At 43.7% G+C, this 14,962-nt stretch overlaps 1 protein-coding gene across 1 annotated transcript in view; it reads left to right on the top strand.

The window, feature by feature from the left end:
- The window catches only part of LOC124607136 (leucine-rich repeat and fibronectin type-III domain-containing protein 5-like), a 197,841-nt gene that overhangs the window by 69,053 nt on the left and 113,826 nt on the right, over positions 1–14,962 (top strand). The window contains exon 2 of the mRNA XM_047139344.1: positions 12,640–12,940. Coding sequence (XP_046995300.1) covers positions 12,656–12,940 — 285 coding nt within the window. The 5' untranslated portion in view covers positions 12,640–12,655. The remainder of the gene's footprint in view (positions 1–12,639; positions 12,941–14,962) is intronic.

Below are 14,962 nucleotides of genomic sequence, written 5' to 3'. Positions count from 1 at the left end.
AAGACACTATTTTGAAGCCAGCTGGCATCACAGAAACTAGTGGCGCTAGCTTCGACATGAGAGGAGCCAGCCTCAGACCAACAGTCCATGCGTCCCAGACAATAGCGCCACAATCGGAAGCACTACTTCGCGAATCATGAGCCAACCCAGCATCGGCCAGACATCACACTGCCGGACATATACGAGACGGCGGCCGGCCGCTCTCCGCCAGCTCAGTCCGCTGAGCCACTGGAAGCAGTTCCGAAGCAGAGCGACCACCAGTATCTACAGCATGTGTTTTCAGCAACAGCCGAATCCAGAGGATACGGCACCGCAGTCATTACTAGCAGCCAGTCATCACCAAGGGAACTTCACCTCTTCCGACGTGACCTCCAGCAGACACGGTGCTTCAGTACTAGTATTCTAGTGTCGAACTTTGACTGTCTTTAGTGCCCAGTTGTTGCCCAGCCAAATGGACTTTGAAACCTGTCGCACTTCACGAGAATGCGTCAGTGCCAAATGAACATCAGACAGGCTATCATCATCGTAAACTAGTATAGTAACTCCAGCCACCGTGATTCGTTCTGCAGGAGTTATAATTTATCAGTTACTTTCACGGACAATTACTAAGTAATCTAAATTACACTGACCGGAAACTATAGCAACACTAAGAAGGAGATGTGTGACATAAACGAAAGCTGATAGGTACGTTTCTACATCTGAACGATGATGTCTACTCCAATTTCACGCACTCGCAAAAGAATGGTGCTAGTACCGCCATTATGGCGTGCCACAGAGGAGTGTTATGGGACCATTGCTTTTCACAATATATATAAATGACCTAGTAGATAGTGTCGGAAGTTACACGCGGCTTTTCGTGGCTGATGCTGTAGTATACAGAGTAGCTGCAGCATTAGAAAATTGCAGCAAGATGCAGGAAGATCTGCAGCGGATAGACACTTGGTGCAGGGAGTAGCAACTGACCCTTAACATAGACAAATGTAATGTATTTCGAATACATAGAAAGAAGGATCCTTTATTGTATGATTATATGATAGCGGAACAAACACTGGTAGCAGTTACTTCTGTAAAGTATCTGGGAGTATGCGTACGGAACGATTTGAAGTGGAATGATCATATAAAATTAATTGTTGGTAAGGTGGGTGCCAGGTTGAGATTCATTGGGAGAGTCTTTAGAAAATGTAGTCCATCAACAAAGGAGGTGGTTTACAAAACACTCGTTCGACCTATACTTGAGTATTGCTCATCAGTGTGGGATCCGTACCGGGTCGAGTTGACAGAAGAGATAGAGAAGATCCAAAGAAGAGCGGCGCGTTTCGTCACAGGGTTATGTGGTAAGAGTGATAGCGTTACGGAGATGTTTAGCAAACTCAAGTGGCAGACTCTGCAAGAGAGGCGCTCTGCATCGCGGTGTAGCTTGCTGTCCAAGTTTCGAGAGGGTGCGTTTCTGGATGAGGTATCGAATATATTGCTTCCCCCTACTTATACCTCCCGAGGAGGTCACACACCGTTGGGTGGCTTGCGGAGTATAAATGTAGATGCAGATGTGGATGTAGATGAGGATCCAGATCAGGTTTGCTTTAAATACACGCTTTAACGATCGTGAGCGTAAGTTAGCTTTCGGATTGGGCATGATGTTAAGAATGCCTTCAAGGCGACAAAGACGCCACTATCAACACCTCATTGCGTTTGAGCGAGGTCGTGCCAAAGTGGTTGCAAGAAGTGGATGTTGCTTCTGTGATACTGCAGAAAGACCTGGCAGGAATGTAGCCACTGTACACGATTGCTGGCAGCGATGATCATGGGAGTGTGCGGGCGCAAGAAAACCGGCCTCCGGACGGCCACGTGGCACTACCGAGAAGTAAGACTATCGTGTTCGGTATATCTGCATCAGCAGTCTGAGCAGCAGTTGGCCCCACTGTGACACTACAACTGTTACAAATCTGTTACTTCAAGGACAGCTCCGAGCCACACGCCTTGTGTCGTTCAGTGTACTGACCGCAAACCACGGCCATTTGGTGACTTGAGTGGTGTCACACGAGAGCTCATTGGATAGCATGGTGGAGGTCTGTTGTGTTTTCTGATGAAAGCTGATTCTGCCTCGGTGCCAGTGATGGCCGTTTGTTGGTTACAAAGCCAGCTGAAATCCACTGAACGTACACCTAGAGCTATGGTCTGGGGTGCAATTTCGTATGACAGCAGGAGCATTTTCGCGGATTTCGCACGCACCCTGACTACTAATTTGTATGTCGGTGTGGTGATTCGACTTGTTGTGCCGCCATTCATGAACAACGTTCCACTGGATGTTACCAACAGGACAACGGTCGTCCAAATACTACTGCTGTAACACAATAGACTCCAGAGCGTGTCGACACTTGGCCTTGACCTGCTCTACCACCAGATCTGCCCCCAATCGAGCACATATGTGGCATCATCGTACAACTCCAGCGTCATTCACTACCAGCATTAATCGCTCCCGTGCGAGCCGACCAACTGCAACAGGCATGCAACTTCATCCCACAAACTGACACACTGTAACTGTACAACACAATGCACGCACGTTTTCATGCTTGCATTCAACATTTTGAAGGTTACACAGGTTCTTAACCATTTCGTGGGCAAAATTATTGAGCAGTTTTTTTAATGAATGGAGAACAGATAATAGTTATACTAGTCATACAGAATATCAAATTTGCTCCAATTGTGAAAGTGATGTTGCATGGGGGCTTAATTAAATATGATGCAAATAATTTTAATTTTTCGATTTAGTAGCTGTCTGTTCGGTTACGCTGTCTCGTAACCGGTGGGCCCTGACTAGTATTAGTACGCAATCTGACTGCATAGAATAACAACAAAGAATGAAAGGAAATTTCCGTCACCACAATTAATTAATTAAGTCCCCAGCAACTATGAAAGCTACGAAACAAAAACTACGAACAACAAAGCACAAGTGTAACTGTTCTGTGTGTGGAAGTGTGATTCAACGTACACATCTGGCACGGTTCTTCCTCAATAAGACAAGATATTTTAAATACCATTTACACTGAATTAATTAAATAAAACTGAAATACTATAATTGCATATAGAAACCCGAATTACAGTCTAATACATGAACACAAGCCAGATGCTTTGTTGACTGAACCTGTGACCAAGAGGCATTGTTAGTTAGGAAATTAAAAAAAAAAAAAAATGTTTTTTACCTTCATATATATTGACTAAAAGTACACTCTGATCATTACAACATCTCCATTCGAACAACATCTGCTGTCTAGCCCATCAAAACAACTGCACACGACATGGCCTCAAATAGTACAGCTATCAACATCCTCTCAGCAAAGCACTAACCACCACAACTTCTGAACAAGCACTACCAGTGGAGGCGGCGGAATAAAACTCTTTGGCGCAATCTCTGGCGCTGTGACTCAGTGTAGCCACCTTTCAATGTCACACAACAAAGTGGGAAGTATTCTTCCCACTGCCCTTCCTTGGAGTTAAATGACAAAAACAACTTTTTCAATATATGTCATATTTATTTGAAAAATTTACTTCTCGTGTTACGCTGATTGTTCACAATTACTTGCCATTAAATTTTCTGAAACATGGGTCTATGCAAAGTGGTATTTGACGATATGTACAAACACAGCGAGTGCTCTTTTCCGCGTCATTGGTACGACAATGACGGCACGTCTAGTAGGTTTCTCCTAAAATGGTTTGATGCTCCCCTACAGCCACATGACGAAAATCTTCAGGTACTTTACCCCTTTTTGCCAGAAAGACAGGTTTTTGTCCACGCTTTTTTTGGGATGAGAAGCCAGCGATAAATTGTCTGGCTAGATGGATCCTGTATGTGAGCTGATCATGCTCTCCACTTTCTCTTTTACTTATTTTCCACAGGATAAAACTGTTCACGGCAGCAACGTCCACCATGAAATAAAATATTCTGTGCCACCATTTTACAGAACGTCTGCCAATAGCATACCTTTCTCGTAATTGATCAAACTTATCGACACCACGCATTATTTTGTTGTATTCTGCCACAACATCAGGACAAGAAATCTCTGTACTAGTACCATCCTTGTTTTTCCTTTTCACTGTTGCTATTTCTCATGGCCCATGAATTGTGGACAGGAAAGTGACTGGACGGTTATCCATCCATTTTACTGCAGAAATGGCTCCTTTTGTTTCAAACTGGAATTCTCCTCGTTCCAACTTTACATTTTCCTTCATAAATTTGGGTAAATCAAAAGTATTTACCTTATACTATAGCTTTGAGGAAAAAATCACAAAATGTCACGCAAACAGCACTGAAAGGCTCCTCTACAGAGCAACACTCAGCTATACAATGCCTCTGCGCGAAGGTACAGCAAAAACGGCGGGAACTTCCGATTGAAGCCGTATCCTATACTGTTCACTAGGTGGTAGCACCGTACAGAGGTGGGAACTGTGAATCCCACGGGACTAGGAGCGGGTTCATTGTAGTGGGAAGAATGTTTCCCACGGCTCACGAAAGGGTTAAATATTTCAACATCCAATGACTTAACTCGATCTTACGTTAACCTGTGATCTTGCAATGTTAGTCATTTAAATACGTTACCTAGACAAATGTATTCCCAGAAATTTCATTACTCTAAATTAATTATTTTTTGGTGTTGCTATTTTTTCCGTTGTTGTATATGTGCAGGTATAGTATGGGGAGTTCAAAACGTCTCTCCGTAGTATGATTGTTAGCCGCGCGTACCGTATGCCGCAGTGAATATACTGAAATGAAACTCAGTAAAATACAAGTTATTAATGTACTAAATATTCATTGTTACCAATTTTCACATTACATGTTGAAAGTGTCCACCCTGTTGTTGAATACACAATTCAGTTCGTCTAATCATGTTTCCAAACACAAGCTGTAGCATTTCTTCTGTATCAGAAGCAGTGAAAGTGGTTATTGCAGTTTTCAGTTCATCGATGGATTTTGGACAGTTTTTATAGACTGTTGCTTTCGCTGCACCCCAGAAGAAAAAGTCAGGGGGTGATAGGTCAGACGATCTTGGAGGCCAGTCCCTGTGAAATTATGCGGTCACCAAAAACATCAGCAAGCACTGACATTGAAACGCGAGCTGTATGCGCGGTTGCACCATCTTGTTGAAAATAACCGTTCAGTATTTCACTTAACACAAGTTCTCCTATAAATGGGTACAGGATACCACTGCAGTATTGTTGTGTGCTTATTGCTTCGTTGAAAAATATGGGACCCACAATTCGACGCCTAGAAATTGTAATCCAAACTACGGCTCTGTGGAGAGACTTTTTGAACACACCGTAGATCAGAATTCCGAGACAGGTGGACAGTGACCCACAGGAAGTTCGCAATCGACACCGCAGATCTGTCTGACGGCACTTTTCTGAGCTATGACTATTCTCGGTGAGTTCAAACAGTTGCCCCAAAACATAACACCACACGCTGCCGTAGTGTAAGTAATCAAGCCTTGCCGTTCGAATGTCCGAGTGAGTGGAAATCATTCTTACACTGTAGGTAGTAGCATCCAGATTCTGAACAAGGTCTTTAACGCGATACTTCAACGAAAGCCTTCCACCTACTCTCAGTTCTAAGAATTTAAAATGGCCGACTCCGGGCAGTAAAATTTCGGGGTTTATTTAAATGTCAGAAGTCAGACGATTAACAATTAAGGTTAAATGATAATCCAATACTCTCTATCACAATTATCACAATTAATACTTCATACGCAATAATGGCAACCTGTGACAACTTCCTAATAAACTTCAAAAATGGATTAAAAAAGAGTCTTGACCGCAATAAAATATTTATTACAAAGCTTACCGGTTTCCGTCAGAATGTGACCATTTTCAGTCCATTTTTACCATGATAGTAGGCGTGGCGATGAACGGAGCAGATTTCATGACTCCACGAATGTTGACTGCAGCAGCTTGAGCAGTTGACGGTCGTGGAGTCATGAAATCTGCTCCGTTCATCGCCTCGCCTACTATCATGGTAAAAATGGACTGAAAATGGTCACATTCTGACCGAAACCGGTAAGCATTGGAAATAAATATTTTATTGCGGTCAAGACTCTTTTTATGTGACTTCTGAAATTTTCCCGGCGTATTTCTTCTTCTAATAATCATCATCATCATCATCATCATCATCTGACGCATGCGCTGTAGGATGCCAGTACATTTCACATGCGCGAGATTCGGCATAAATACCGCGACTGCACCTGGGCTCTTCAGTAGTTGTGTACTCACCTGATGATGGCCGGACGTCTCTGGGCCGAAATATCGTGGCAGAATGTCGACGGGATCCGGCTGCATACCCGAAAATTATTAGAAGAAGACTCTTTTTAATCCATTTTAAAGTATTTTTAGCCAGACCGCTGTTTCTCCACGAGAAATGTTCTCAAAAATTACTTCTTAATACTTATTTAGAAACAAGCATTCCTTGACATCGCAAACCTGACGAATCTAACATGAAGGTCGGGGGAAAACCGAGAATAATAGCGCAAGTATCTAGTGATTGTTGTGAGATTGGTTAACATAGAATACAAGCAATGAAGACAATACAAGGAACTATTTCAGGTAATATGTCAGACCTGTTCTGGATTCTAGAGGCAAACTGTTCATGATTACACAAGTCAAATCTTCAGAGTGAATCTCTAAGGTTGTAAAAGGACTCCAGACTGTTCCGACATTTGGTTATGTGCCCGTGTCTGCCTGTGTACCTCCAAAAACATTCCGTTATGTCCAGCTAGCATGCAGTTCTGTTTTAGATTACTACGGAAACTGATAATTACTCGTAAACTTAATATCAATTCATTTCTCTGATTGCAACCAATTATTCAGGTCGAGGATGGATCTCTAATACGAATGTTTGTCAATTTACGCATATTGTAGGACTGTTCCGAAAAACTGTATCACAACACTAGACAGTCCACTGAAACAACTGACTGTGAGTTCCGAATAAAAAATCCTTCGGTCCCTTGTTGACATAGGTTATGTACGACAAAAATGTATCTGCTGTTGCTCCACCGATACCTCTCACACAGCATACGGCGAAGTAAGCATTTCGTGGGCAAACTGAAGGACGCTTATTGACATATCATCTCCCGCAAGATATAACACCGACACTTAAAGTTCTGCTGTGGTAACAATTCTTGGTCAGCTCTCTGTGACTTGAATGATCCAATATCGCGTATTTATTCCAGTAAAAGTCAATTTCCTCGCAGCTGTATTTTTATTTTATATTGATACTAATTTCACGTTTCTAGTATGCATATCGAGACCAAATTGTCTTATTTTCGGGTAATTATGAAACACATGTGATCATCTCCGTTCATTTATGTAGCCAATCGAGCATCTGTCTTACTGTCGTAAGAGAACGTACTTGTATTTATTTATATATTTGTTTGGTTTATTTCTCCTCTGGAAAATTCACTATTATGAAAAAAATGTTTAATTCTCAATAAAATATCATTAGAGCGTCCTGTTGCAACGTTACTATAAGGCAACCTGTGCAAAAGCAAATCTGTTATTTTGACGTAGGGTCGAGCAGGCGCCGCGCGGGATTAGCCGAGCGGTCTTCGGCGCTGCTGTCATGGACTGTGCGGCTGGTCCCGGCGGAGGTTCGAGTCTTCCCTCGGGCATGGGTGTGTGTGTGTGTGTGTGTGTGTGTGTGTGTGTGTGTGTGTGTGTGTGTGTTTATCCTTAGGATAATTTAGGTTAAGTCGTGTGTAAACTTAGGGACTGATGACCTTAGCAGTTAAGTCCCATAAGATTTCGCACACATTTGAACATCTTTTGTCGAGGTATGCACAGAGTGGTCGTCGTGAAACGAGTTAGTAAAGGACAGAGCTGCTGAAGGCAACATGGAAATATGGAAAATAGTGCCTCGTACCTGTTGAGGAATTTGGAAGCAAATGTTTCGAGAGTTGTGAGATAAATTGTTGGAGTGAAGCTCTAAGATGTAACTGATTTGACTTCTCCTGCATCTCACGCAGCAGCAGCTCGGTCACACCATATTATAGCTGTTGGTGGAGAAATGTTGCTTCCGTCAAGACAGCCTCGCTTTATCCCTTTTTCGTTACGACTCTGGCATCCAGTCGACCGTAAAGAAGGCGAATACTGTCCTGCCACATTTACTTTATGCCACACCTGTCCGACATGTTTACGTAGTTCAGAAACGGTTGTTGGTTCACGAGTCGCACGAGCCACTTCTCGTCCATCATAGCCCTCAACTGGAGACTAGTCTAGAGATCGTGCTGACCAGGGAATTTGCCGCAGCTCTTGCAGTGCTCTTTGAGTTTCACGGGCAATTTGTGGGCGAACGTTTCCTGTTGGAACAAAATGTCATTTTTCTGCTGCAAGAATGGATACAGAGAGGACCTTACAACATTCTACACGTACCGAACGCTGGTTAGCGTCCCCACTAGAAACACAAAAGCTGTACGGGAGTTGTAGCTTATCTCACCCCGGACCATAAGGGCTGGGGTGCAGCCAGTATGCTTTGAATTAGTGCACTGTACGAGACAGCGCTCACCAGGTCTGGGTCGTACGCACAGACGAGCATCATCTTCATCCATCGTTGAAGATCATGGCGCGCCATTCTATCATCCAAGTGATTTTCTGAAGGCACCAATCGAGCCGTGCATGTCGATGCTGTGGCTGTGTCAATAGCCCCAGTGCTAATAATCGGTTCGCAACAGCTCATGTTGACACGCCTGGGCTTACAAGCCCTCATATCTGTGCTTTGGTAGCTGTACGACGTGCCACTGCTGTCCCTGCAATACGATGAATCCTGGCGGGCGTCTCTACTGCGTTGACGTCCAGAACCTCGTGTAATGGTGTGACAACGTTCACGTGGCCATTGATACCAGCATCGTTGACAACTGATGCAGCACGTCCAACAATTCTCGGAAAAGTCCTCTTGGACGGCCACAATTTGGCTCCTTTCAAACTCGCTCAGTTGGCTGTAGGAAGCACGATTGCATCTCTGGCATGGTTGCCTTCTTGCTTCACTCATCTGCACCACACAAAGCCGTCTGGCTGTGAGCATTCCCTGTTAAAGGGTGAACACAGAAGACATTCTGGTAGGTGTGGAATTACGCTGTTGGCAGACAACGTTGAAACCATAATATGAGGGTCACTCCAAAAGAAATGCAGACTATTTTTTTAAATCCATCGTTTATTCTACATGTTTCAAAGTTTTACAGTTTGTAGATACATCCTTTAGGGACAATATTTTCATTTCTCCACATAATTTCCATCCCTCTCAACTGCCTTACGCCATCTTGGAACTAGCGCCTGTATACCCGCACGGTAAAATTCTGGACCAACCTGTTGGAGCCACTGTTTGGCAGCGTGCACCAGAGAGTCATCATTTTCAAACCTTGTTCCACCAAGAGAGTCTTTCACTTTCCTAAAGAGATGATAGTCACATGAAGCCAGGTCAGGACTGTAAGGCGGGTGTTTCAGTGTTGTCCATCCGAGTTTTGTGATCGCATCCTTTTTTTTTTTTTTTTTTTTTTTTTTTTTTTTTTTTTTTTTTTTTTTTTTTTTTACTGACATGTGGCCGTGCATTGTCGTGCAACAGCAAAACATCCTGCTTTTGCCGATGTGGTCGATCGCGACTCAGTCGAGCTTGAAGTTTCTTCAGTGTCGTCACATATGCATTAGAATTTATGGTGGTTCCACTTGGTATGATGTCCACAGGCAAGAGTCCTTCGTAATCGAAAAACACCATAGCCATAACTTGTGTGGTTTTGAATTTTTTTTCTTGGGTGAATTTGCATGAGGCCACTCCATTGATTGCCTCTTCGTCTCTGGTGAAATAAGATGGACCCATGTTTCATCACCTGTCACAATTCTTCCAAGAAATTCATCTCCACCATTCTCGTACTGTTCCAAAAGTTCGCTGCATAGCGTTTTTCTTGGTTTTTTGTGTGCCACTGTCAACATCCTGGGAACCCACCTGGCACAAACCTTTTTTAATGCCAACACTTTCAGTATTCTGCAAACACTTCCTTCCTCTATCCCAACGTAGTGTGACAATTCGTTCACCGTGATGAGTCTGTCAGCAGTCACCAATTCGTTAACTCTCTGCACATTGTCTGGAGTGTGTGCAGTACGAGGCCTGCCGCTGCGAGGACAATCCTCAATATTGCCGTGCCGCTTTCATCACGTAACGTGCTTGCCCACCGACTAACTGTACTGCGATCGACAGCAGCATCTCCATACACCTTTTTCAACCTCTTGTGGATGTTTCCCACTGTCTCGTTTTCACAGCACAGGAATTCTATGACAGCACGTTGCTTATGACGAGCGCTTCGACCATAGATACTAGTACACTGGCCTTGCAGTACAGAAGCTATAGGGCTGGTGTGGCTCCAACATAAACCACGTGACTGTTGGCAAAACGTGGAGGGATTTCAAATCAGCGGTCTGCCATCCTATGTTTGTATCGCATTTTCCCCACATTTCTCAACTGACTGGGCGAAGCATGTCCGAAATGGCACTTAACGTAACGTGTTACAGTTCTATTCTAAAACAATATTTTACTAAATCGCAGTTATCACACACATTCTAACTACATTCAGACTTACAGGCATTGGAAGCACAGATTTCAGAAGACGAGGCATCATCTGACGAACGCCTTCTAGTGTGTGATTTACGGAGCTTAGGCCTCTTCGATTTCATATGCTCGGGAAAATCAAAAAGTGTCGGGATAGCATCACTACTTAGCCAGTTCCCTCCGGTCTTTGCCCTATAAAACATCAGGTTTAAAAATGACAGACACTGTAAATATAAATTATAAATATACATTGTAAATAGTAACTAACCTATCAAAACACGTCTCCTCGAAGTGCTTCGAGCAAAAGCCGTATGTGGAGATGGCTTAAAGTTTTTCCGTTTCAGGGCCTGTATCCAAAGCTACCTTCGGTTTTCATCCTTAGGGAACCTATGAGTAGGAACGAGAAACAGTTATACTTACTTCTGTAACCGAATTATCACAGATACTTTCCAAAACGTAATATGAGTCTGACTTTACAGGCATCACTTTCAACACTTTAATTTACGTGATACTCTATTTCAAGTGTAAAAAACATATAAAAGTCACTTCAGCAGATTTCAATAAACGCATCTGCACTATCATAGTAACACTTACACGTGAAATGTAATGCCATTTCCCCCGACAAAACGCTGAGTACAGCCATAAGCGCAACACGAAACAAGCATGTTTTGCCAACATTCACGTGACTTCAGCCCAGAGATGTTGGAGTCACGAAAATGACGTCAGGGTTAGTCTATTATATTTATGGTCGAAGGACGAACGTCAAGTGTAGCAGCCATCTTGAAGACATGCTGTGACGGTGCCACTCACGGGAACAGGTTGAACTAAGTTTGAAAACAAGCAGGAAGGATGTATCTACACACTGTAAAATCTTCACACATGCAGAATGAAAACTGTATTTTTACAAAAATAATGTGCATTTCTTTTGGAGTGGCCCTCGTAAGTACATCTAAAGTTTTAACATGGTGTTACTATAGGCGCACGAGCGATGGGACGCAGCCTGTCCGAGGTAGCGATGAGGTTTTTCCCGTACGAACATTTCACGAGTAGGCATGCCGTTATCGCATCAAAATCTGCGTCGTCTTTCCAGGTTCACTAATTTTTTTTCGGCAGTGTAATATGCTACTTCATTTGACACGATGCAAAAAAGTCGCGAATATGTCAAGATGTTTTGATATAAATTTCTTTGACGCTGCCACACAAGTCGAAAAGTTAGTTCCCTTCTTTTACATCCATAATTCTTCCCAGGCACATTCGCCCTTATTGTGCTATGATAGAAGCGCTTTTCGTTCCGGTTAGGTATTTATTTATTTAAAATAAAATCGGCTACCTCTCCGAGGTAGCGATGAGGTTTTTCCCGTACGAACATTTCACGAGTAGGCATGCCGTTATCGCATCAAAATCTACGTCGTCTTTCCAGGCTTACTAATTTTTTTTTTTTTCGGCAGTGTAATATGTTACTTTACTTGCCACGATGCAAAAAGGTCGCGAATATGTCAAGATGTTTTGATATAAATTTCTTTGACGCTACCATACAAGTCGAAAAGTTAGTTCCCTTCTTTTACATCCATAATTCTTCCCATGCACATTCCCCTTTTTTGTGCTATGATAGAAGCGCTTTTCGTTCCGGTTAGGTATTTATTTATTTAAAATAAAATCAGCTACCTCTCCGAGGTAGCGATGAGGTTTTTCCCGTACGAACATTTCACGAGTAGGCATGCCGTTATCGCATCAAAATCTACGTCGTCTTTCCAGGCTTACAATTTTTTTTTTTTCGGCAGTGTAATATGTTACTTTACTTGCCACGATGCAAAAAGGTCGCGAATATGTCAAGATGTTTTGATATAAATTTCTTTGACGCTACCATACAAGTCGAAAAGTTAGTTCCCTTCTTTTACATCCATAATTCTTCCCATGCACATTCCCCTTTTTTGTGCTATGATAGAAGTGCTTTTCGTTCCGGTTAGGTATTTATTTATTGAAAATGAAAACGGCTTAGGTCGGCTGCTCGCCGTACAGAGTGTGAGGGCAGAGGAGTGTGAGCATGTGTCTGGTGACCGCAGGAGGCGGCGCGTGTGGATGCTGGTGGCCGCCTGCTGGCTCGCCATCTCGCTGCTCGGGCTGGTGGCGCTGCTCCAGCTGATGGCTCCTTCCGGAGACAGAGACGACGACGTAGACTCGGAGACGCACCCGCACGGCGGCAGACGCGCCGACATCGACGCCCCACCCGTAGCCGACGTCGTCGCCGTGCGCAGCTTCCGGACACAGTCCTGCGGCATCCAGCCGACGTGCCAAGTTACGTGCCAAAATATGAAAGCCGAACTCCTGAGCTCCAGCATCTCAGAACTTCTGGAAAACCACAAGGTAACCCATTTCTGTCCCACACAACAACGCAGGCTACGAATTATTACAGCATAACAATGAAAAATTAAAAACGAATACCTCTGGAGCAAATGTACGATATCGAAATGACTTCACATATTGCAGGGTGTTACAAAAGGGTACGGCCAAACTTTCAGGAAACATTCCTCACACACAAATAAAGAAAAGATGTTAGGTGGACATGTGTCCGGAAACGCTTAATTTCCATGTTAGAGCTCATTTTAGTTTCGTCAGTATGTACTGTACTTCCTCGATTCACCGCCAGTTGGCGGTAATGTTGACTTCGGTGCTTGTGTTGACATGCGACTCATTGCTCTACAGTACTAGCATCAAGCACATCAGTACGTAGCATCAACAAGTTAGTGTTCATCACGAACGTGGTTTTGCAGTCAGTGCAATGTTTACAAATGCGGAGTTGGCAGATGCCCATTTGATGTATGGATTAGCACGGGGCAATAGCCGTGGCGCTGTACGTTTGTATCGAGACAGATTTCCAGAACGAAGTTGTCCCGACAGGAAGACGTTCGAAGCAGTTGATCGGCGTCTTAGGGAGCACGGAACATTCCAGCCTATGACTCGCGACTGGGGAAGACCTAGAACGACGAGGACATTTTGAACATTTCCTGTAACAAAGTGTTTGAAGTCACGCTGGTACGTTCTGTTGCTGTGTATTTCCATTCCATGGTTAATGTGATTTGAAGAGAAGTAATAAAATGAGCTCTAACATGGAAAGTAATCTTTTTCGGACACATGTCCACATAACATCTTTTCTTTATTTGTGTGTGAGGAATGTTTCCTGAAAGTTTGGCCGTACCTTTTTGTAACACCCTGTGTACAGACTGTGCTTCGTTCATAGTTGCATCGTACATAGTTCTAATCACAGTGGCATATGGTTATTCCTTGGAGACTTCTTGAACGCTCAGCACTCTATTTATGACGCGTTATAAGTATATGATCATCACATAACTGAGGACAAAATTAACACAAAAGACAAAATTAGAGAAGCTTATACACTGAAGCGTCAAAGAAACTGGTATAGGCATAGGTATTCAAATACAGAGATATGTAAACAGGCAGAATACGGCGCTGCGGCCGGCAACGTCTATACGGGATGGTCCATTGATAGTGACCGGGCCAAATATCTCACGAAATAAGCATCAAAAGAAAAAACTACAAAGAACGAAACTCGTCTAGCTTGAAGGGGGAAACCAGATGGCGCTATCGTTGGCCCGCTAGACGGCGCTACCATAGGTCAAACAGATATCAACTGCGTTTTTTTAAATAGGAACTTTTGTGTTAGCAGAAGAGCCAACACCGTGTTACGAGTGGAGGCCGAAATCCACGCGTTTTAGCTCACGCAGGCTGGCGTGAGGAGGGAAGAACTGTACTGACGTGAGGTCTGGAACATGACAAGGAATGAGAACTCAGAAAGCGGACGTAATTAGTTTGATACTTAACTTTAATCCGTTAATGATGAACGTCGCTCTTGACGGTACATTAGTCACAATATTATCTGTTCAGAATACATTCTTCAAGAATATGGCGCCTTGCTAGGTCGTAGCAAATGACGTAGCTGAAGACTATGCTAAACTGTTGTCTCTGCAAATGAGAGCGTATGTAGACACTGACCCATCTCTAGCAAAGTCGGCTGTACAACTGGGGCGAGTGCTAGGGAGTCTCTGTAGACTAGACCTGCCGTGTGGCGGCGCACGGTCTGCAATCACTGATAGTGGCGACACGCGGGTCTGACGTATACTAACGGACCGCGGCCGATTTAAAGGCTACCACCTAGCAAGTGTGGTGTCTGGCAGTGACACCACAGGAACCCCCATTTTTTATTACATATTCGTGTAGTACGTAAAGGAAGTGTCCGGACCGTTCGCCGGATAGTTACGTTATTTCATGAAACAGGAAGTGTTCGGCCACATGGGAAACGTCAACCACGACCTGCAACAAATAATGATGCCCAAGTAGGTGTCTTAGCTGCTGTCGCGGCTAATCCGC

The sequence above is a fragment of the Schistocerca americana genome, chromosome 3, assembly GCF_021461395.2.
Source record: "Schistocerca americana isolate TAMUIC-IGC-003095 chromosome 3, iqSchAmer2.1, whole genome shotgun sequence".
NCBI classification, from domain to species: Eukaryota; Metazoa; Arthropoda; class Insecta; order Orthoptera; family Acrididae; genus Schistocerca; species Schistocerca americana.
This window is presented reverse-complemented; position numbering and strand designations above follow the sequence as displayed.